General features: G+C 57.2%; 2 protein-coding genes across 2 annotated transcripts in view; both read right to left on the reverse strand.

The window, feature by feature from the left end:
- Nucleotides 1-23,703, reverse strand: part of MACF1 (microtubule actin crosslinking factor 1) — a 156,167-nt gene that overhangs the window by 44,771 nt on the left and 87,693 nt on the right. The window contains 4 exon segments of the mRNA XM_086626033.1: nt 521-691; nt 837-998; nt 21,099-22,570; nt 23,142-23,637. Coding sequence (XP_086482159.1) covers nt 521-691; nt 837-998; nt 21,099-22,570; nt 23,142-23,637 — 2,301 coding nt within the window.
- Nucleotides 5,976-7,711, reverse strand: LOC104378692 (microtubule-actin cross-linking factor 1, isoforms 6/7). The gene has a single exon (XM_009985763.2). The coding sequence runs from the start codon at nt 7,662-7,664 to the stop codon at nt 5,976-5,978; it is 1,689 nt and encodes a 562-aa protein (XP_009984065.2). The 5' UTR covers nt 7,665-7,711.

Below are 23,703 nucleotides of genomic sequence, written 5' to 3' on the forward strand. Positions count from 1 at the left end.
CCAAGTCCCAGTAAGAATTAATTTCTAAAACGTTTTACCACGACCACACTAGAACTTTCATCCGCCCGCTGATGAGGGCAGGCGCCGGCCCGGGCTGTTATCTCTGCAAACACCGGCACGCCTCGGCTCCGCTCTTACGGTTGGGACATTCGTTTTGTCCAAATACCCAACGCGGTACCTACAACGCCAGCTTGCTCCTGACGCAGCGGAATTACCAGCACGAACAAAACGTAGGGCTGGAAAAACACGGCCGACCAGCGAAACCAGCAGCAAACTTCAAGAGGCAATGGGACAACAAAGTAACGCTGGTGATTTAGATGATGGAGATAGCGAGTGTGGGCAAACGAGCCGCCTGCTTCTTACATTAGGATGTGGGGAACCAGAAGATCCACCGTGGAAGAAGTAGGCTTGTGGACATCCCAGTCACCCTTTATCTGTTACAGTTGGACCCCCAAAACACTGTCTGGCTGTCCGAAGCTCCCCCTCCCATCAAGCCAACCCTTCCCCTGTGCTTGCTCACCTTCTGCTCCTGGATCTGGGCTTTCACCACCTTGTACTCTGCAGAGGGAGGTTTCTGGTTGGAGATGAGCTCCTCGGTGTCTGTCAGCCAGCTCAGCAATGGCTCCAGGGCATCCTGAAACTTCCCGCAGTGCAACAGGGCCTCTTGCAGCTGAGCAACTCTTTGGGCCACCTGCACCCCAAACACAACCCCACTGAACGGTCAGGATGGTGATGCACCAACGCTGGAGCCTCAGCTCCCTGTTGATGACCCCTTCTTCTACCAGACCCCAATGGAGAAGAGAGAAACCAGTTACAGCCCCTCCCTGAGCTCTGACCTTCTTGTTGAGGGTGTTCCAGCGGGTGTTAATTTCTTCCATGTCATGCTCCAGCCCTTGGACATCACAGTTTTTCCCGGCGCTTTGGATGAGTCCTTGACCAACTCCATTGACTTGCTGTAGTTTTAGCTGGAGAGGATCCACTTGCTCCTTCTGGAACAGCTGGGGATGGGAAAGGTGAGAGAGAAAAGGGATTTATAACCTGCAAGCTGCTCTTACAGTCCCTCCAACATTTCACAGACACAACAGGCTTTCTCCTCTAGAGAAGATGCTGTAGCTACTTGCACGGATTTTATTAGAGTTGGGCAAGTTTGTCTGAACTCTTCCCTCGCCTTGACCCAGTAACAGCTGCCACAGGCATTCGCCGGTGCGGAGCACAGCTCGGGATCTAAATGCATCCACCTCTGCTTTTAAATGGGTAAATCCCCTTTTTCCAAGCACTGGAGTGAGGTGGAGCAAGAGCATCGGCTCTGGTCAGCCATCGCATTGGGAGGTAACGCTCCTGGGGAAAATCCCGGAGTGATTCTCGCAGTGATGCTATTGAGAACAGAGACCTGACATCACATGAGTTTTGTTAACCACAAAATTACAGACACCGAGAAGAGCTAGCTGTATTTCGAAAGACAAAGGCAACAGGCAATTAATGTGCTGGTCGTTACTGCACCGCGTATTTGGCACGGTCCTGCCTGGGAATCCTCTGGGGAAAAGCTTTTTAAACCAAAAAAGATTTGATAGGGAAGAGGGAGGAGAGTGAATGAAGCTCCCTGTTGTAAAGAGAGGCAGCAGAACCTGCTGCTTCCCCATAGCAAACAGCACAGCTCCCCCAAAAAAGGGAGTGGAGTCCTTCATCGCTCACTCTGGTCCGTGGTCAATGAGCCCATCCAGAGCACAGGTCACCCTGCACCCAGCACCGGGCAGGATCAGAGCCCTCTGTCGCAACGCTTTCTCTTTGGAAAGCGGAGGGGACGGCAGCCAGCCGCCTGCTTTCTCAAGCGTGTCTCCTCCTCCTCTGCCCGAGGATATATGGCCACGAACGTGATCCGAGGGCTGGAGCACCTCTGCTACGGAGACAGGCTGAGAGAGTTGGGGCTGTTCAGCCTGAAGAAAAGAAGGCTCCAGGAAGACCTTCCAGCACCTCCCAGTACCTAAAGGGGCTACAGGAAAGCTGGAGAGGGGCTTTGGACAAGGGCGTGGAGTGATAGGACAATGGGTGATGGCTTTAAACTGAAAGTGGGGAGATTTCCCCTGTGTGGGTGGTGAGGCACTGGACCAGGTTGCCCAGAGAAGCTGTGGCTGCCCCATCCCTGCAAGTGTTCAAGGCCAGGTTGGATGAGGCTTTGAGCAACCTGGTGTAGTGGAAGGTGTCCCTACCCATGGCAGGGGGGTTGGAACTGGATGATCTTGAAGTTCCCTTCCAACCCAAACCAGTTTAGGATTCTATGACATTGACATCGAAAAATTCCCACTTGGATGTGAGATCTCTCCTAGCAGAGCAGCGGCTCGTGGATGGCACAGCTCTCCGCACCTTTGCCTCCAAAAGAACACAAGGCAGGCAAAAACCCCAAACACACAAAAAACCCCAAAAGACACCCATAAAAAGTTCTCAGCCTGAGCGAGAGGGGCTGCCCTGACTTTCTTTGCCTCATTTTCAAAGAAAAAGCTATTTCTTCCCATCAGAGCTCAGCAAGCGGAGGGCAGGGAAGGCATCGCTCCACGACATGAAGCCAGGGGCATGCGGGAGACGCTGTCTGGAGCCGTTTGCTCAGGGAGAATTATGCCACGGTTACGCGAAACCAACGGTGCCATGAAACGGCCCATTCCGCAGCCGCGTCTCCTGTTACTGTTTATACACGGAGCGGCTGGTAGAGCTGCCAAGCCCACAACAGGCTGATAAGCCTGGCACGCCGGGCTGGGGCCGAGCCCTCCCCGCGCTGCAAAAACAACCCCCAGGGCTCCGAAGCAGCCGGGCAGGGAGGGGCCCCTGCAGAAATCCCAGCCGTTGCTCCACGGAACCTGCAAGACACGACTCAGTCCAGCCCGAGAGCAGGACGGCGCGTGGGATCGTTACGAAGTTCATCACGCCGAGGGCCCGTGGAGCGGGCATGTCCAACACGCTCGGGTTGCTTTGCTTATGAAAGATTCTGGCGATTTAGTTCATCAACCTCGGCGTGACTCAGCTTCCAAACAAATATTTAAGGTCCACCCTCTGGTAGGCAGGGAAAGGCACGGAGTGAGGTGTCCTGCCCGGGCGAAGTGGCTGGACAGACATCTTGGTGAGCAGGAGGAGGACATCTGCTCCAGCACACCTTCTCCTCGCTCCAAGGAACGCTTCCCAAAGTGTCCCCTCCCCATGGCGTCTCCTCCCCACGGTGTCCCTCATCTCCTGACCCCCACTGCTGCGAAACGCAGAGCCCGGCCTCGCGCTGGGAAGAACTGGCAGCGCTTGGGCATCATCCCGGCGCAGACCTGGAGCTGTGGATGATTTCAGTGACGTCCAAGCAAGGGGAAGGTTCACGGGGTTAATAACCAGAGACACTGCACACAAAACAAGGGTCTCACCAGCAAGGACACAACAAGAGTCCCACCACCATGGATGCAACAAGGGTCCCACCAGCAAGGACGCAACAAGGGTCCCACCAGCAAGGACGCAACAAGGGTCCCACCAGCAAGGTCATGCTGACACCAGTGCAGTGAATTGCAGACAACAGATGTACAACGGCCAGAACCCAATGGCTCCTCTTCCTCGCTGAGGTCCACACTGGGTGCCCCAGGCTGTGCTCACACAGACCCCCCCTGGCAAACGCATCTCTCCCAGCCCCTCCATGTGCAGTTCTCAAACGGGTGGCAGAGCCCAAAGGATGAGTAATTGCTACCGAGCGGGGATTTTCGGCGCTGACTAACTTCTGACAGCTCCTTGGTGATGTTTCTCCTAAGCCAGATGGCGATAAATCAGCGCTCGGCTGTGGGAACTCCACCACCGAGGTGTCTCCAGGCGAAAGCCGCCGGCACGGCGCGGTAAAGCAAACCCCCAAACGCCAGAGAGCACGCGACCCTCTTCCCCTGCGTGTCCAGAGCCTCAGCACCTTCCTGCTCGCTGAAAAAAACCCTACAGCAAGCGGTGACTGCACACAACAGGAATTATTTGCGCTTAATTTGTTTTACAGGATTTTCTCTTCTAACATATTTTCTCCTTCACAGACGGGAACCACCCCGCCAGGCTCCGGCAAGAAGGTTTTCCTGAAGCCTGTGATTGACATCTGCCTGACCATAACGCGCCTGAATAAGCCAAAAAAGTTCAAGGCAATAGTTTAGATAAATCAGTGATGGTCTGTTGTCTCCCCTATTTATAAAACCACAACAGTTCTCCTCCCAAAACTTTTTGCCTGCTAAGTTCGAGCCGGTTTCAGGAGGGAGAAGGCTGTTTGGAAAACTGAACCCCACAGATGGTGGCTGTGAGGTCCCGAGAGGGCTCCCACCTCCCACCCACCCACCCCTCCAGCACAAAATAAAGCGATTTCTGCGCCTGAACCCCCGTCTGCGAGCGCCCGAGCAACAAATACCTCGTTATCGGCAACGAATCCATCCGGTAGAGCGGGAGCTCCTTCTGCAACGAGTGCGGAGGTGGAGGGTCCCTCCATGGCCTCAGGCACCTCTCCCTCGCCGGGAGCTGGGGAAGCAGCACCCCCACGGCTGGGTGGGGGATGGAGGGTGTCCCCCGGGAGGGTTTGTGTGGTGGGTGCTGCGGTGGAGGGTGCACCCGGCAGCACGTGGAGGTCTGGGGTGGTGGGTCCCTCTGAGGCAGGTAGGAAGGTGGAGGGGGGACCCTCCATGCCCAGTGGCATGGAGGCACCGTCCCAAGGTGCCACCTCCGCTGCAGGTGCTTTCGCAAGGGAGTCATCCTCCAAACCCAGCGCTGCAGTGGACAGGTGCTCCAAGACGGGTGGCACAACCACGTTGGCAAAGTCATCTGTATCCCCCAAGGCCACTACTGGTCCCCCCTCTGCCAGCGGCGCAGGGCCACTCCTGAGATCCCCGACACCAGAGGTGAGCGCGTCGGCCGCTCCTGGTGGCACAGTGGCAAGAGGCACATCAGCAAACGGCGGTGGGGCCTCCAGAAGCTCTTCCACCACTAAAGGCACAGCGACGGTGGTGGCATCTGGAGGTGAGTGCTCAACACACAGTTCCTCGGCAGCCGCAGTAGGATCCCCAGAGGCTGGTGGTGTCTCCGGAGCCCGGGGCTCTGGGACAGCCACGTCCCCCGGTGCAGATGGGTCGGCAGGAGCAGGAAGCCCAACAACATCCCAAGGGACGGCATCGGGGGCAGGCTGCCCTGCGACGGGGAACGTGCTGGGAAGCTCTTCTGGGACAGCCGGGCTGGTGGCACGTGGTACCCCTTCGCCCAGCACCGCGGTCCAGTGCTGTGCCACTGGCTGGGCCTCCCAGCCACAGGCAAACAGCAAGTCCAGGTCTCCCGGATGCAGGATGGCTGCCGGTGCCTCCCCATGCACGGCACTCACCTCTGCAGGGGACCCCTTGGCGTGGGCAGCCCCTTCCAGAGCCAGGTGCTGGCCCAGGGGAACCATCGCCCATGGGAGGTCGTCGGCAGGTGCTGGGGATGCTGGGGGAGCCTGGGAGCCCAGCTCTGATGCAGAGCCAGCATGGAAAGGTGGCAGAGAACTGTGGCGAGCATCCTCGCCTTCTGCCACATGAGTCCGGCCCTCAGCTCCATCGCTCTCCGATCCCAAATCTGTGGTTTCATCCTCAGAAACCAGTTCTGGGACATCCCAGTTGGTAAGGTCTGTCCTTTCAGGCAGAAGGTGATGGATCCCAGATGGATCCATTCCCTCAACACTGTCCTCGTGCTGGGGGGGGGACTGTGGCTCCTCTGCCACTGTGTCAGGAGCCGGGGGCTGGCAGGGAGACACTCGGCCAGGCCAGGTCTCCTCGGGGAGCTGCGATTCTTCACTGTCAGGGACCAGTAAGTTTTGGTTATCTTCACCCCAGCCCACCAGAGAACCGGGGTAACCGGCTCCCTCCGCACCAGAGGCTGGACGCACACCCATCTCAGGAGACGGCATCCCACCAGCCCCCAGCACCACCATTGTGCAACCGTCCATGAGCTCCAGGTCCACCAGTGGGTCAGGGGCATCCTCCTGCACCAGTGCCGGAGAGCACTGCCGGAGGGAGCCCGGCCCTGCCGCAGCTACGGGGCTGGGAGAGGCCCCTCCGTCTGAGTCCGTCGGGGGTGACGGCCGAGGTGTCCCTTTCTGAGAAGGGCTCCGTCGCTGGCTCCAGCGTGCTCAGCACCTGTGAGCTGCAGGTGATGTCAAAGTCTTCCAGATCCGACACGACGGCAGAGTCCGAAGCGCTGATGTCCAGAGGGGCCGTACGCTGACAAACTTCGACTGCCGCCCCAGCCAGTTTGGCCGACTCTGGGTCCAGCCCCTCCGAGTCCATCAGGGAGATCTGAACGTCCCCACGATCAAGGATGGCCCCATCGCCCTCATCCTCGTTCAGGCACTGCTCCTCCAGCTCCAGGAACATCTGCACCGAGTCTGTGTCGGACAACTCGGGGACCGCGGGGCTGGCTGAGTGCTCCGAACTCGGAGCAAAGTCCTCGGCCTCGCACTGCACTGCTGCATCCTCAGTACAGGATGCACTGCCAGGGAGGGGGCTGCTGGCACCCCCCGGGGACGCGCAGGATCGGGAGGTCCCTGGGCTGTGGGCAGAGCCATCCGTCGGAGCAGCAAGTTGTTCCCTTTCCTCAGAAATATCTGCCAAGCAACAGCTCTTCTTCTCCTCTGCCACCAGAACAGCCTTTCCTCGCTCTGACAGCGTTGCCTCCTCCCACTCCTCCATCATCACCCAGCGCTCGTCCTCCTCAAATCTCAGCTCAGACTCTGTTTTCTCCCTGAGATTGGAGGAGACGAGAATATCCAGACCCGCATCCAGCAGCTCTTCACTAAGGCACGGAGAGAGGTTGACGTTCTCCACTGTACAGTCCGACTCGGAGGCCTCCAGGGTCTCCTGGTGCCCATCGCTGAGGCTTCCCTTGATGAAATTCTTTCTGGCTCGTGGCCAGGTGGCACTGGGAAGCCGGCGAGCCCTGGCCAGGTCCCCAGCACGACCGCGGCCATCACTGGCGCTCAGCAGGGGCTGGCATTCATCCCGGGGACCGCCGTAGCCATCTGCACCAAACTGCTTGGCCGTCAGAGCCTCCGCCGCACCGGATGACTTGGAGACGTGCTCCAAGGTGAGAGACTCAGACATGAGCTCACCATGGTCGGGCTGGCCTGGGCGCTCGGCGAGCATGGCACTCGACTCCCGCTTATCCCGCAGGGAAGGGTTGGAGGCACCTGCTTCCGACACCTCGCTCAGCGAAGCCCCCATCCTTTCTGCGAATTCGGTGAAGTTGGGCGGCATGAAGGACTTCCACGACCGCCGGTTGACGTTCTCCTTCCTCTCGGGGTTCGGTCGTCTCCTTGGCGGAGCAGGTGCTGGTTTGGAGACGTCGCTGCTGAGCTTCAGTGCGTCGAAGATGACTCGCTCGTCCAACTTCTTCGTTTCTGGCGGCCTGGACTCAAAGACGTTGGCAGCTCCCAGCGTCCCGTTGCTGGATATGGTGCTGCCGTCCCCCTTGCCAAGAGTGCTCTTGGAAAGCTGGTTGAGCTTCGATCCCTGATCGATTTGCTCGTTAATTCTCATCGTGTCGTATATCGATCTCTGGGGCACGTAGCAATCCTCTATATAACCATCCTCCTCCTCGCCCTTCCCCAGGCAAGTGCGGTTCTGCCGTAAACAGTCTGGCCGGCTCAGTGGTTTGCCCATGCTCTCGTCCTTACGGATGACAAAACCGCCTCGGCAACCTTTCGCCCGCCACCGCAGGAAGCATCACACGGCCAGAAGGTCCCAAACCCGCCGTGGGAGTCTCTAATCCCAAAGCAGCGACGCTACGGGGAGGGGAGGGTGCACCGACAGCACCGCGCCGGCTCAGCAGCCCGACCGGCTGTCCCGAGCAGCGAAACAACCCATCTCATCCCCCGGCCCCCTTAAAAATAACCACCCATCAGCAAAAACCATCCAAATCCGACGGCTTCGATAAAATATTCCCAATGGTTGTTTGCGACAGCAACCGCCGAAGAGTTTGAAGCTCTTAAATTTATCCCGTCTGTCCTTCTTTTAATAACAAAGGCACTGCTTGTCCCGGCCGCTCACGGAGCGCGGCCCGAGCGGCGAGTGGCTCCTCGGATTTTCTGCCCAGTTTGAAGTGCTGGGGAAGTCCAGCTGGTCCGAATTAGCCTCTCCCCCCAACTCTCGTGTTTTCATTTGAACTGAGCTTGTCAGCGGATATTCGTGCGAGTTTAAACACAGGAAGTTCTTCATTCAGGGCAAACTCGGAGGTTTCCTGTCTCAAAAACATGATGGCATTGTTGTTCCCATCACCCCACCGCGATGTCACCGAGAGTCATCGAACCCCCAAAATCCAGCCGGTTGCGGCACGGCGGTCGGGGCGCGCCGCGGAGTCCTGCGGTGGTGGCAGAAGGCTGCTGGGTCTTCGCTTTTTTTTTTCTCTTTCTCCCCAGGAAAAAAAAAAAATTGGCTATAAAACGCATCCAAAAATGGCAACGGGACGGAGCGGCACGAAATCCCCCAACTTGCCGGGAGCCGGCGGGGGGGACGGGGGGCGGCCGCGGCCGGAGGCGGCTGCTGCTGCTGCTGCTGCTTCTTCCTCCTCCTCCTCCTCCCGGCTCCTCTCGCACTAACTTTCCCGGTGGCCGGTGGCGGGCTGCGGCGGCTCCGCGCCGCCGGGCGGCCCGGCCATGGCGGGGGGGCGGCGGGGAGGGCGCGGGGGCCGGTCGCCGCGGCGAGGTGAGGGAGGGAGGGACGGACGGACGGACGCGGGGCACGGCGGGGCCACCCTCCCCTTCCCCGCCGCTCTCGCCCCTTTTGTGCGCGGCTCAGCGGCCGGGCCGGGGGCGGGGGGCTCCGCGTCGCCCCCGCGGGCAGCCCCCGGCCGGCGCGGCGGGATGCATGGCGCGCCCGGGCCGCTGCCTTCCTCCTCCTCCTCCTCCTCCGCTGCCTCCTCCCTCTCCGCCGCCGCCGCTCGCTCTCCTTCCCGCCGGCGGAACAAAAGGCCGAGCCGCGCAGGCCGCCGCACGCCCCGGCCCCGCCGCCGCCGCTCGCCGCCAGCACCGGGCTCCCGCGGAGCTGCCAGCCCCGGCGGAGGGCGGGGGGAGGCGGGGGCGGGCGGGGGGCGGCGCCGCGGGGCGGAGAGGGGCGGGAGCAGCGGGGCCGCCCCCTCCGCGGGCGCCGCGGCCTCTTCCACTCCTCCTGCCCCCCCACCCCCGACCCCCGCTTCACCGGGCCCGGGAAGGGGGTACCGGAGCCCGACCGGAGGGGCGGGGGGGGGGTAGCTCTGCGGCCGGCGGCAGCCCGGGACTGGCCGGTTCCCCGCCCCGCCGGGGCTGGCCCCTCCTCCGGGGGGGAGGCGGCAGCCCCCGACAAAGAACAGCAACGCCCTGGCTCGGCGGCGGCTCCGGCTCCGGCTCCCCCCGCGCACCGGCCCCGCCGAGCCGCGCTCCCCCGGCCCTTTGTCCGCGCCCGGCCCCGGCTTTTCCCCGAGACGGCGTTTTTAAGGCGCTTCCCAGCCGAGCCCCGCGCTGGGAGGGGGCCTGTGTCCCCCCGCCCGGCTCCCCTTTCCCCTCACACCCACCCCTGCACAAAGAACCGAGTTATTAAATCACCCCCCCCCCCAAAAAAATCACAAAAAACCCCACCAAAACCCCTCAAAGTATCATTTTTGCCTTCCCTGAAGCCGCGTTGCTCTGCCAACGCTCCCAACCGCTTTGCCAAAAACCCACCCGCAACTTGCCGCCGCGCGCTGGCTGGCTCCTTTGCCTAAAAACTAATTATTCCAGCCTCAGCTTCGGGTCTGCATCGTGCTCCCCCCACCCCATCACCCTCTTTCCCCCCCCCCTTCCCCCCGATCTGTGCGTTTCGGAGATGGGGAACGTCGGAAGCGGCTGCGGTGGGGCTGGCGGGGGGAGGCAGCCGGGGCGCGTGAATCACGGCTGCGAAGCGATGCCGAGCGAAGTCGCAGACTTGGGAAGAGAAACCAGGAGGGTTGGAAACAGCCTCCCCGCATCTCCAGGCAACAACCCGCCCCACCAGCCACCCTGCCTGCTACTTTGGGGATGAACTATAGCGTTGGGATAAAAATACAAGAGGCTGGGCAGGTGTTTAATACACAAAAGCGTGAACCGTGCACCCCAATAGTGCCAACGCTGGGAGATGGTGATCTGGGTCTGTGCTTTGCCGTGCCATAGCTTCACCAAAAGCCTTCACGTGCCGCCACGATGAGCCATTGGCCGTGTTAGAGTCAAGGGGGAAGCCAAGGGAGAGATGAAAAGCCTGATTTTTTAGACAAGCTGGAGGTGCCTGCTGTCCCCAAAAACATTAGGGCTTGGCCAAGGTCATGGCATGGCTGTGGTGCAAGCCTGGCTTCACCATCCCTAAATCCTCAGACACTTCACCCCCAAGTGTCCTGGCACCAACCGCACAGGCAGCAGCTCCAGCACCGCGTCCCCCAAGAGACTTTTTCCCCTTTGGAGAGACGGGAATGGACGTTTTGTGGAAGGGGGGGGTTCAGGGCTGTGGAGGAGAAACGCCCGTTAAATGGCCCAAAGCGCTCGGCAGGGCTGGTTGCACACAAGGAATTCTTTGGAAACCCTTCTTCTGCTTTCCATGATTAAATACGACCGAGGAAAAAAGTGAGAGGTGGGGAGGGAGCCAGGAGGGCAGCCCCAAAATGTATGAGGGGGAGCCCAAGCAGCCCCTGGGAGCCCCCTGGGATCCCCAGCTGTCCCCTCCATGTCCCCCCTAGACCTCACGGACAGACAGACAGACGGACGGTCAGGGCCGGCCCCGGCTGCCAGCACTGCGAGGGCATCCCAGCTCATCTCAGAGCCCAGATTTTTATACTCGGGGGAGAACCAGGTCTCGGTCCGTGTCATTAATCCAGCGCAGCTGAAACAACAGGGGCAGGGTGGCCACGCTGTGCCAGCGCTCCAGCAAAGCCGCCCCCGGCTGCCCCGCTACCACCTTGGCCGGGAGCTGGCGGAGCAGGAGCAGGACCGTTACCGCTCCGGGGCCCCTCCATGAGGAATCCCAAGCATCCGGGCTGGGGCGCAGAGGCTTTTTGTTCCACTGCGAAGAAGGAACCATCTCGACGTGGAGCTGCCGTTTCACAGCCAGAAATTCTTTTCCCATTTCCTCACCGAGTCACGTGCCAGGAGCAAGCCGAGTTTTCCTCCAACACAGCCCCCAGCCTCTAAAACCATTAGGGAAATATTCGGCAAGTACCAAAGTCAATTAAAAACCTGCTGTGCCCGGCCTGACGATCCCAGCCGGGGCTCTCAGAGGTTCCCCAAGTCACAGGTCACTTGGCTTTAAGCCATCAAGTGCCACCCCAGCGCTGGGGACAGAAGCCGAAGGGCGTCAGGAATCGCCAACTTCAGGGTTTCGCTCAAGCTCAGTGTCGGTGCAAGGAAAGGATGGGGCAGGACGCGAAGGTCCCTTCTGAATTTTTGTCCTTTTGGGTGTCCCTGAGCGGCTCCGGCATGCGGAGCCATGCCAGCGGCATGGGCTGGGACCGAAATGAAGGGCTGATAGAGCTCCAGAGCCACAGCCCGGAGATGAGGAGAGCGTGGTTGCCAGCCCACCACAGGGAGAGGACCAAACAGCCCTGCCGAGGGTGGTCACTCAGCCCAGACCTACTCGTGCCCCACAGCCACCCCAGGCCATCCCATGGCCACGTCCTGAAAACAAGGAACCTCAGCTAAAACCCACGTGGAGGTTTTCCCAGGCTTGCTCCAAGTAGGAGCATCCCCATATATCTCCTGGACCCGTAGGTTTCAAGCTTTCCTCATATGGCCACCAGCCCCGGAGCACGGGGACACGTGCCTTCGTCGTCACGGGGTGACATCACCCTGTTTACCGCCGTGTTACATCCTGCCCGCCGCTGCCACGACTGTTTACATGGGAAAGCGGGATTTGGAAAGCAATATATTTTTAGCTTTCTTTTAATGCGTCTCAGCAGCTGGAAATGAGGGACCTGTGTTATGGGACGAGCAAGAGAGCCCAGAGACAGATCAAGATCTCTGATGGACACGTCACTAATGAGCCCAGGGTGCAACCAAGGGCCTTCTTTGTCCTCAAAGCTCCTTCGGTCTCCACCTCGGTGCCCTCGTGCCCTGGGCAGAGCAGCACCTGCTCGCCCAGCCTGGCCAAGGGTGGATGCAGGAGAGCTCCTGCTGCTGATCTTGCCCCCGTGTGGGTCAACGTGAGGGTCACTGAGCTGGTGGTGGCAGGAGGGACCGCGGGGTTGGGACACAGTGCCGCGTCCAAGCAAGGCAGAGGGGGACACTCCAAGTGCCTCCAGCCCGACGAAGGGACTCGGGGTGTTCAGCCTCCCTCAGACACCCCAATAAAAGCCCAGAGCCAAATCACACACGTCCAAAATCTGCTGTAGAAACCGCTTTTTAGGTTTCGCTGGGATTTTTACTGGAGGATTCACATTTTTTAAAGCCTTTGCTGCATTTGTCACAAGGTCTGAGGGATTTCTTTATCTCCCCTCCAGCGCCCTTGTTCTCCTAATCTCGCTCCTTTTGCCAAATCTTGGCGATGGCCGTTTCGGCGCTGCGTAGGCAAGCCCCGAGCTCCCAGCCCATTCCAGCTGGCTTAATCCCACCCCACCGTGCCGGGCTGGGTGCTCCCTTATCCCCTCGCCTTACAAAACCGATTTCACGTCGGGCCACCCTGCCTTCAGCGGCGACGGCTGCTCGCGGTGCAGGGAGCCAGCGCGCCTTCCAAGCAGGAATTTGCAACCCGTAGCTCCTTAATTCAGGATTTTCCTCAGCAGGGCTGTGGGAAGAAACCTGGCCTGGCTCCATGGGGCTGCTCTGCACCTCCACTGGAAAAGTTTTAGAAAGAGGTTAAAACCCCAACTCCTGGAACGACGTTCTGCAGTTTGGATGTACAGATGCAGCGAGAACTGCAGTTTTTAACTTATTTTGTTTTTCCAAGGGCGCAGCTCTGTAGCGCCTTCCCTGCCAAGCGGCTAATATAGATGTTGGTAAAAATAATTCTCCTGAATAAAGCCCAGAGTCCACGTGTTACCGTGGCAGCGCTCCGGCACAGCCCCACACCGTGGCATTCGGTGTTCCATCGCTGCGGAGCCCGGGGTTCCCCTGGGACCCCGGCTGTGTACATGGAGCACCCTGAAACCACCCGGGAGTAACCCCGGCTGGGACCACGAGCCAAGGGCAGAGCCACACGCCGGGGCACTGGGTCCTTGAGCCGGGGGCTTGGCTGGGCACTAGAGGTGTGATCTGCTCAAATATCCATTTTTGTCCTCAGTTGCCTCGTTTTCCTGGAAATTCCCCTCTGTGGGTGCGGGGCTTTGCTTGGGTGCTGCCCAAGGGTGGAGGAAGCACCCTGGGCTCTCTGGCCATCCTGCTTCATGCAGCCAGTGCCCCAGCACCCAAGGGCAGGGTGCTGCCATCCCACTGCCCACCCAGGGAAATGGAAAACTGCCAAAGCTGCTCCTCACCTGGTGTCAGAGTCACCAGGGATCGCAGGGAGAGTGGAGGGATGGGGTGATTAATAAATGGCTCCGGAGGCTCTTCAGGAAGTGAGGTAAGCGCGTTATCATCCCGTGAATCCTCTGGATGGGAGACATTTTAAACTGCTCCTTCAGCAGAAGAATTGGCAATTGTTCTTGAAACGCTGCGGTGACTAATCCGAGCCCGAGCCCATTCCCGGAGAAGCCCCCATCTGCTCCAGACCCAGTGGCCACTGTCACGTCACTCCCTTCCCCACAGGAGAACGGTGACTCGCTTGGACACCACGGGTGACGGGAGAGTCCTGTGTCGGCTCCACCATGTGCTTCCCCATGGATTCCCCCCATCCACGGCCACGTCCCGCTGGGATCGGGCTTCTCTCCCCCTCCCCTGGCTCAGCACTTGCAGACAAAAAGCTTCCCATCTCCTCCTCCCTCGGATCCTCAGCTCTCCGGGTCTTATGCAAAGCTGGTATTTTTAGTATCTCCTGGAAACACTGCGAAGTGTCACCACCACTAGCTAACGAGCGCTCCTGTGAGAGGACATTCCTATGGCCCTCAGCCTCCGCTGGGACCTGGCAGGGTCACCAAAGCATCTGCAAGTGGGTGGCTTTGGAGCACTGACCCAAGCCGGCTCCTGAAAGGGACCCATTTGATCACAACCTAATGGTTCTATGGTGAAGAAAATAAAATAAATAATAAAAAAAAAAGCCTTGCTCTGATTTGGTCGGTCTTAGCAGCTCCCGCCTTAATTCATTCTTGTTCTGGGATATCTTGGGATCAGGAAAGTGCCCATTCCCCCCTTCCCACCTGCTGCCAAGTCAAGGTCAAAACCCGCCGGCGGCTCCCGATGAAGGAGCGCAGCGGCGATGCTCCCCGCGGGAAGGACGAGCTCCCGGGGACGCGTTCGCTCTTCCCCTTCTTCGGGATAAAATTTATTTCCGAGGATGGAGCGGGCTGCAGGGGCCACTTGCGCAAGTGCCTCTTGTGCCAACGTGTTTATTTACATCAGCCCCAGATAAGAGGGGTCGAAGTGCTCCGAAACCCACTGAGACTTTGCAGCATTGCTTGGACCACTCGCCCCATCCCCTTCTCCATCAAGGGGAGATGGTGCCTTTAAAGCAGCTTCACAGCTGTCAGAGAGGAGGCATTTTTGCGTGTGTTGCTGCCGCTGAAAATACTCGCCAGAGATACTTTAAGTAGGTCTGGAAAGCGTTCAACGAGAAGACACCATTGTGCAGCCTCACCCCGCTCCCAGTCCAGGCCCACCCAGCTGCTCCCAACAGGACGACTGTCGGGAGCCGCACGCATTCCTCCGGGGGGCACCGAAGGGTTAAAAATACCCCGCGGGCCAGGCTGGGGCATGGCAAGTGGCAGTGTCTCCTCCCCATCCCATCCCATCAACCCATCTCCACTCTCCCACCCATCCCTGAAGCCCTCGTGGGCGACACATGGGGTCTTCAGACAGATTATCCGGTGCGGAGTTACCAAAGAAGGCTCCATGGAGGCTCTGTGCCAGGTGCTCGGGCATCGCCGTGAGCACATGTGCCCGTTAGCGCCGGCTAACGAGCTGGCTCCAGAAATTAAGGCTCTGAGTGGCAACACTTTGGTGTAAATACCTCGCCCCGTCAGCAGACGGGTTCATTCCCGCTCTCCGGTTTGACCCCGCGATCCCGAGGCTGGATGTCGGTTTTCCAGTGCCCATCCTCGCGAGCGGCTCTGCAGCAGTGGGAGCAGAGCTGCCGGTCCCAGAGAGGGAATCAGAGAATTGTTAAGGTTGAAGAAGACCCTTAGGACCATCATACGTGTGTCTTGCAAAGGAAGAGCACAAAACGCCTCCCGTGCGCGCAGGGACCGCGCTGGTCCCCAGCCCGGATGGCAGCATGTGCTGCCCACGGGAACGGAATGAACTTTTGGGGGAAAACCCAGGTGTTTCAGTCCTCCTGCAAAATAACTGCCGTGAAACGTCGCGTGGTGCTGGGCAGCCACGTCCCTGTCTCTCCCTGCCACCGGTGCCCTGTGCAACGACAGCAGCTCACGCGGGGGGATGCGATGCCCATCAGCTCCCTCGTACCCCCTGAGGTCCCATGGCACCGGCAGCCCGCTCTCCTGAAAAGCAGCAGCACCCAGGAGGAACCCAGGACACGGGGCACTGGGCACGCTGTTAGTAGCACTGGTGGCATTTCTGGGAGCGCCGTCGCAGCAGCTCCCTGGCGGAAAGGTTGGAGGAATTAAGAGTCATAGAGTGTCGAAGAAAGGCACCGCGAAGGGGGGGCAGCAGGAACGGGTTCGTAACGAGCGCCGGCTAATTGCTCCTTTTACTCGGGGTGACGCGGGGAGGACCCGGAGCGGGATGAGACGAGCGGCGTCGGAATGGCGAGATGAGTAACGCTGCTCAGGGCTTTACTCCCTGACTGCATCACCCCTCCTGGCATTTCTGTCCTGATTTTTTGTTTTATTTAAGTAGACCAAGAGGGTGCTGGAGGCGTGAGGGCTCTGCGGGCGCGGGACGACCTGACCTGCTCTAAAATAAAACAGGAGTGTGGCTTCAGTTATTGCTGTCTAGAGATTCCTCCTCCTCTTCATCCTCCGGCAGAAAACCTTTATCGGCGCGAGGGAGCGATGCCCGAGTTCGCTGCGTTGAGCAACTCCGGTTTCAAATAACCTCCCCAAAAATCCGCGGCAGGAGGAGAGGCAGGAGCCCGAAATCCCGTCTCTTCCCTCCTCTCCCCACAACCCGCCCCGGCAAAGCCGTCGCCCACGAGGGTCGGATGTGGTGGTCGTTCCTGCCCCCTCCCGCTCCGGCTGGGGTAAGGGTGGGGTTTAATTAATACTCGGAGGCGAGATCCTGGATAAGCGGCGCGGCGTGTGCCAGCTGCGGCAGGTCCCGGCTCGCCGGCATTCCTCTGCCGTGCCCCAAAGCCGCCAGCAGCCGTGGGGTGAAGCGCAGCTGCGGGGTGTCGCGGCACCGGGAGGGGCCGGCGAGTCGCCGGAGCTCCAGCCGCGCGCGGAGGTGTCGCCACGCGTCCCCCGCTTCGGCCAACCCCACCTGCGCCGATTTGACGGCGACCGTTGGGTTATGTCGAGTTGGATGCTTTTTCTTGGGTTTCGTTTTGGGTTAAGTTCTCCAGGCTTTTGCAGAAATGCTTTGTGGCTGCTGAGGCCAAGTGGGAAGGAAGGTGGGATGCCCCATTCCTGCTCCCATCTTCATCACGGGCAGGAAAGTGTCCCCAGAAAAGCAAAACCACTCTGGCATGGTACGACTGGGGAGGCAGTGGCATCCTTCTGCCCCCGAGCAGGGCTTTATATTGCAGCAAACCTAAAAATCTCTGCTGGAGCCTCCAATCCAGGGCTGAGCATCACGTTCTGCCTTGTAGGGGAAACGTGGCAATGGTAGAGTTTGTCCAAAACCAGCGCGGTGACTCAAGGAGAGCCCCAGCTCAGAACCGCCAGTGCCAAGAACCAACCAGGCTTTGAACCTCAAGTTCAAAATCCACTGTACAGAGTAAACAGAATCCAGGCTTGAGCTCGCTTAGCCAAGAGGGCAAGGTACCCCAGTGCAGATGCCTTCCCAAAGAACACCAAGGAATTTGATTCCATCAGCTCTCAGCAGCACAGGCTGATGGATTCTCTGGAGTCTCCAACACAAGAAAGACATGGAGCTGTTGGAGCGGGTCCAAAGGAGGTCACAAAGATGATGTGAGGGCTGGAGCACCTCCGCTAAGGCTGAGACAGCTGAGGCTGAGAAGAGAAGGCTTCAGGGAGACCTTCTAGCAGCCTTCCAGTACCTGAAGGGGCTACAAGAAAGCTGGAGAGGGGCTTTGGACAAGGGTGTGGAATGACAGGACAAGGGGCAATGGCTTTGAACTGAAAGAGGGGAGATTTCGATGGGATCTAAGGAAGAAATTCTTCCCTCTGAGGGTGGTGAGGCACTAGAACAGGTTGCCCAGAGAAGCTGTGGCTGCTCCATCCCTGGAAGTGTTCAAGGCCAGGTTGGATGAGGCTTTGGGCAACCTGGTGTAGTGGAGGGTGTCCCTGCCCATGGCAGGGGGGTTGGAACTGGATGATCTTGAAGGTCCCTTCCAACCCAAACGATTCCATGCTCTTCAGCCAGACAGGATGAGCCCATGCCTGGGGCTTTCTGGCACCACCACCCCAGACCAGCAAACCTCCCCTCTGCTTCTTGGGGGTGTAAAGGAAGATTCAGCCATTTGCACTGAACAGCAAGAATCTTATCTGGAGCACAGCACGAGTTTCCCAGTCTTTGGGAGAAAAGGCTGTAACTGGAGGTCTTCTAGCTCAGGGGTTGCTGATGCTGGAGAGCACGCGACGGAGAAAACCTCTGCACCTCCGTGTGACCCTTCATCTTTCATCCATACCTGGGGAATCGCTTCCCTGGGGAATTCTGCTGTTTGCTAAACTGAATCAACACAGCTGCTATGTTTAGTAACTGTTGCTCATTTGATTCCAGTCATTAAAATTTAATATCAGCGTAAGCTTTGAGAAACCTGAGCTGACAGCAGTGAGTGCGGAGGGGGAAGAAATGGCCCAGCCTGAAAGCTCCTCCAAGGAGCTCTGGCTGGTGGCTGTCGCTTGTCCCTTGCACCAAAGAGCCTGGCTTGGCCGTGTGATGCTCGTGGAGACGCAGCGCCGAAAGATTCTTCGACCTGTAGTACTGTTTTGTACAAAAAAAGAGGCTCCTCAGAGAGGCAGCAATGGACAGAGTGACTTGGGTTAAGCTCCTGCTGAAGACCAGCAGTTAAAGATGAGGTCCCTTTGCTCTGACAGCTCAACATAAGCTAAATCCATGTTATTTCTTCTGTCGCCTAGCTGTATCTGAAGCGATCCATCACCATGTCCATATAAGCACAGACTCCAAACCACAGAAATGCCTTTCAGCTGCGCTTGATCTCACCACGAAGTTGGGCGATAGACCGAACGACCCTTGAAAGTCTCTTCCAGACGGGTTTCTTACAATCCTCCAACAACACCACGTTCCGAACCAGTCCCTCCCTAGTTTCCCCCCATCCCCTGAAGGCCAGGTCAACCCCACGTCTCCATCCTGGCTCCCGATGGCCAGCATGGGCTCAGCCCCTTGGGGCAGCCATCCTCATCGTTCCACCAAAACGCCTCCTGCAAACAAAGCTTCCCCCTCCCTGAGCGAGATCCGACAGCTGCTTCCCGGCCTCCTGCCGCCGAGAAACCCGGCCAGGCTCAGCACTTCGAGTGGGCGAGGGCTCAGCCCTCCTGTAGGCAGGATTAGTCCCTCCATGACCTGGGAAAGGGGCCGGGTAGCCGTTCTCCAAAAGTTAAGGGTTTGTTGTAGGTTGTGGCCTTTTAGGGCTAGTTTGAGGGGTGTTCGCAGGCAGGAAAAGAAAAAATCCATGGGAAGCTTCAAAGTAGAAACTGCTTCAAAATTCATCTGTTCACAGCCTCCGTCGCAGCCTCCAATATATCTTCTTTATTAAAATCTGGACACAATGAGTCCAGAAGTGCCCACCTTTGTCAGCGCTGCATTGGCAACGTGCCTGGAGCCCTGGGGCCGTGCCTAATTTGCATCTCATTTACACAGATGTTCATTAAAATTAACGCCTTAAGACATAATATCTGCCCGCATTTGAGTCTTCCGGATAGACGGACCGCGACCGCTCCTGGAGAGCTCCAACCATCCCATCCTCCTCCCCATGCGCAGCTGCACTGTCCCTACGCCGCCCGGGGAGCATCGCCTGGCTCAGGAGCTGCCTCTGGTCCCCTCTGGCCACACTGTGTGTGCATCTTGTTTGCAACCCAAGGGAGACCGTTGTGACATTGCCTTAGGTGCTGAGAAACAAAAGCCTGGTGCCACCAGAAAAAGCCCCCCGTGCTCTCCGCTTCCCCCGGAGCCCAAACCAGCCTTCCCCACCACTCTCCTTCCTGAACAAATGGAGTAGGGACAGTCCCTGCCCATCCGCTGCGATGCCCTTCCACGTGCAGATGGATATCTGGGATTGCATTTCCCTTCGGAGAGCACCGTGAGATGAGGCTTTGCAAAGATCTGCTCTGTGACATTAACGATTCGTGCGAACACTGCTCGCTCCCGGCTGAACCGCGCGCAGGAGGAACGCCGCTGCGCAACCGCCGCCGCTCCAGCCACCCTTCTCCCATCGTATTCTCAGCCGTTGCACGGTAAAACCCTCCCATCGCTGCTGCAACTTTCATTTTTCCCACTAAGCTCTCGGTGAACAAAGACCCCAACTGCACTGCGTGGCCTCAACAGCCAACGGATGACTTCTGGTAAGGACACGTCATCCCCCCAAAGCACCCTTGGCTGGTGCAGCCCAGGACACTCTTGTCTTAAATAGTCATCCTCAAGGTCACTGAGACATAGACCATTCTCAAGGGCTCCGATGGGTTAAGTGGCACCTTGCCAACCACGCAATCCGCACCGATCCTGAGTTTCATCATCCTTTCTAATGAGACCTGCTCAACCAGGAATAATCCCTTGCTCTGCAGGAAAGTTCCACTGGTTTTAAGGACTAGAAACTTGTTTTTTTGATATATTTGTTCCAAGTGACTGTGTGATGTTTAATGACAAATCATTACAAGCTCAATGTCAAAGACTGCCCAACACAAGGGTCACCAGCAACGCGAGCAGATGAGTTTTAGTTTGCCCCTTACGTAATGCTTCCGAGCTCTCTCTTTTTTTGAAAGGCAACCCCAAAACAGGACTACCTCGTCCTGGTGAAGGTTTCACAGAGCTATTAAGTGGTGGAACGGGATCAATTAGCCATGAGATGAAAAGTAAATGGCTGTAAAAACACCTCCCCCTCCCAGCCCCCATTAACACCAGGAAACGAGCAGCCAGATGTAAATCAGCCCAATCATCAGCTACTGAGCACATCAGTAATAGAAGTTTCACAGCAAGAGAATTTCTAAGCAGTATTAATATAATTAATGTAGTGTAACAGCATGACCCAACACCGTAATACTGTATAAAAAATAAAATAAAAATCAAACACACTCCAGCTCTTCCCTCTCTCAGCATTTCATCCAAGCCTTGATGGTCTCCATCAGCTCTTTGCTGGAAACATGAACAGCCCATGGCAATACTTTGCCATGGTTTTATTCCTTGTGCGTGTCCCTCATCCCACAGTTTATCTGTGCTTCATTTGTACCCAAGGACCCCCAAAATGGACTTAAATACGTCGCAGATGAAGTGAACAACAAGCAGGAATGGTAGACCAGGTAGAAAGACCTACAGGATGATCTGATCTCTCAGACTCTCAGATGAAGCCAACTTACAGGTCAGATGGACGCAAAAACCTCCCTCCTTCCCCCAAAACCCAAATGCCAACCACCTCTACAAGACCACGAGGCACTGGCACATCAATGTTACACATCACAAGGAGAACAGGGAGACGTTTTTTCCTCCCAATCACAAAATCTTTCTGCACTTTTTCACCGCAAACTATCAGGTCCAACAGTTGATCTGATATTCTCCAGAGCAAGGATATTTTACTACACCAAAAACGCCGACATTATAGCAACAAACAATGAAGCCGTGATAGCTTGAAGACTAGAGGTGCTACACAAAAGACCACAACACTAGAGAGACCTTCAGACGCCAAACACCGCTTAAGAAACGCGATAGCGTAAAGACTTACCTTGAAGTCTGCCAACTGCTGGTTGATGGTTTCCACCTCTGTTCCCACCACCCACTGCAATGCCTCGTTCTCCTCCGCTGCCGTTGTCATGTGGGTCAGCTCCTTCAGCCGGCTGTAAAAGTCCTCGACACGAGACAGTGTCGTTTCTACCTGCTCCTGACGGTTCCTGCCTCTCTCGGTCAGTTTGCTGCACTGTTTGTTCAGCGTCTCCAATTCACGTTTCAGTCCTAATAAATCGGGGCTCCCTTCGTCCTCCAGCATCTTCTTACATTCACTTTCAGAAGCTTCGATGTCAGACTTCAACCTGTGGAGTTTGCCCAGGAATGCGCGAACGTCCTCTGCTTGGGACTGAAGGCTGTCAGAGTCTCTCCCGATGGGGCCCATGCTGTCCAGCTCATCGTCGAGATCCGCCAGTTGAGAGAACATCTCCCTCACCCGATTATTGAATTGGCCAATCCCTTCAAGCTTGTTTTCCATGAGTGTACAGCAGTCGTTCACTCTCTGCTGCACAGCTTTGAAGTCCTGCTGAGCCACCTCAGCTTGGCTTAAGAGCTGGGAACAGTCAGACCCATCTGGCGCATCTTCTACTAGACCTTGAGTGAAGTTTTTCAGGTAATCCACTTGCGGCTCCAGGGCCTGCAGCACCTCCTGCTGTGCCCTGAGCTTCTCCAAATTCTTGTTGCTGCAGGCTTGTGGCCCCAGTGCATCGTAGATCTCCAGCTGGTGCTTCGCCCCTTCCAGCTTCTTCTCAATGTTCTTGAAGCTCTCTTGAAATTCCTTGAGCCTCTGCGACATTTCTTCGATGGAGCCCGTCTTGGCTTGCAGCTCTTCTGTGATGGCATCCATCTTCTGATTGATCCCAGCCTTCTCATCCCGAACCTCATCCTCGTCGGTTTGAGAAGCATCAATCAGGATGTCGGCAGCGCTGTTCAGCATCTCCAGCAAGGAGCGGCGCTTCTCCACGTCACTCAGCATAGCCTTTGATCTCAGAAGAGTCGCCTCCAGCTGCACCGGATCCAGGGTTACTTCCAGCTCCGACATCTTTGCCTTGCAGTCCTCCACCCAAGGGAGGAGGTCTTCCATGTGCCGTTGGTACTTCTGAGCTTTCTGCAAACAGTCCTTGAGCTTGGAGTGTCTGTCAGCAGCCTGTTTGCTGAGGTCTTCCCAGTGTGTTTTGAGGCTGACCAACTGGTTTTGCAGAGTGGTCTTCTCCTCCCCAGGCTGGACAGAAAGCAGCAAAGATTCTCCCTCGGCTACAATCATCTCGTAGGAGCCACTGTGTTGGTTGAGGCTCTTCTGGAACTCTTCTTGTTCTTGAATTTGGCTCTGTAGCCTCTCTAGTTTCGCAGAAATAGGCTGGCTCTGAGCTTGCTGGCACAGTTTGTCATCCAGCCAGGTCCTGAGTTCATCAAACATATGCTGGAACTGCTGGGAACTCGCAAGCGCAGTCTGCAGTCGGTTCATCCGGTCGGCTGAAATGGAAATAAGATTAGAACGCGACAATTAAGCCGAAATCAAATAAGCAAAGTGCAATTATTTAAAATCATCTCAGATGCACCAACTGTGTTTTGATTAACAGGAAGGAGGTTTCCATTGCATCACTAGCCTTTCTGCTCACTGATTCATGAATTTCTTGAGTAGTAAGAGGCAACGGCAACGCAGTAGTCCCAGTTCTCCTGACTAGTCTCTAAAGGCAACCTCTCAGAAACCAGAAGAGGCATCCCAAAATTAGAGGGTGGCCACTGGGTCTTCTCCATACCCCGTTCTGAATTTAGGAACCATTTTTTTCCCCTGGGCACAGCACATGCTTGTTTAAGAGCCACATTGGTGGGACTGAGCGTCTCCAGACTCAGGTATGTCTGGAGTGTGAACTCTCCTGTGCTTAGTCCCACATAAAACACCCCAGAAGGACCCTAAAAAAAGATAAACGGTGCTTCTCCTATTATTCCTAGAAACTCAGTAACGGGAGAGCCCTTTGGCAAAAAGCAGGGGTGGAGTTTGACATCCCAACATCTCTTAAGCAACTCCGCCGTGCTGTCTCACCTGCCAGGTCTTCCAGCCCTTTGAGAGGAAGAGCCACCGTCTCCAGACGTTTCCTTAACTCATCTTTGAGATATTGCTCCCCTATCAGGACAGAGAGGTCATCGCAGAGGCTCTGAGCTTCCGTGATCTCCTCTTCCAGCTGCTCCAGGTCCGAGCGGATCTCGCTGGTTTCCTCCAGCTGCTGTTTCACGGCATCGGGCTGCGTGCTAACGGCAGACTGGTTGCTCAGGCGCTGCCCAACCGCCTTCACCTTCTCGGAGAGGCCCTGGAGAAGCTCCTGGTACTGGGTGCTCTTCACTATGGCTTGGTCAATTTGGCTGGAGCGAGAGTTGAGGCGTTCCGTTAGCTCGGACCATTTCTGATTAACTCCTTGGAGCTCTTCCCGCACCTGGTTAGTGGATGGAGAAACATCTCCAGGGCCCGTCAAGATGCTCTGAGCTGCCTGGTTGAGCTGGTCATGCTGTTGTCTGCGAGCTTCAAATTCTTTCAGCATAAACTGGAACAGAAAGAACATGAAAATGTTTGCATAAAAGTGACAGCTCTGAGTACACACAGTCAAAAC

This window comes from Tauraco erythrolophus, chromosome 24 (genome assembly GCF_009769465.1).
Source record: "Tauraco erythrolophus isolate bTauEry1 chromosome 24, bTauEry1.pri, whole genome shotgun sequence".
NCBI lineage: Eukaryota > Metazoa > Chordata > Aves > Musophagiformes > Musophagidae > Tauraco > Tauraco erythrolophus.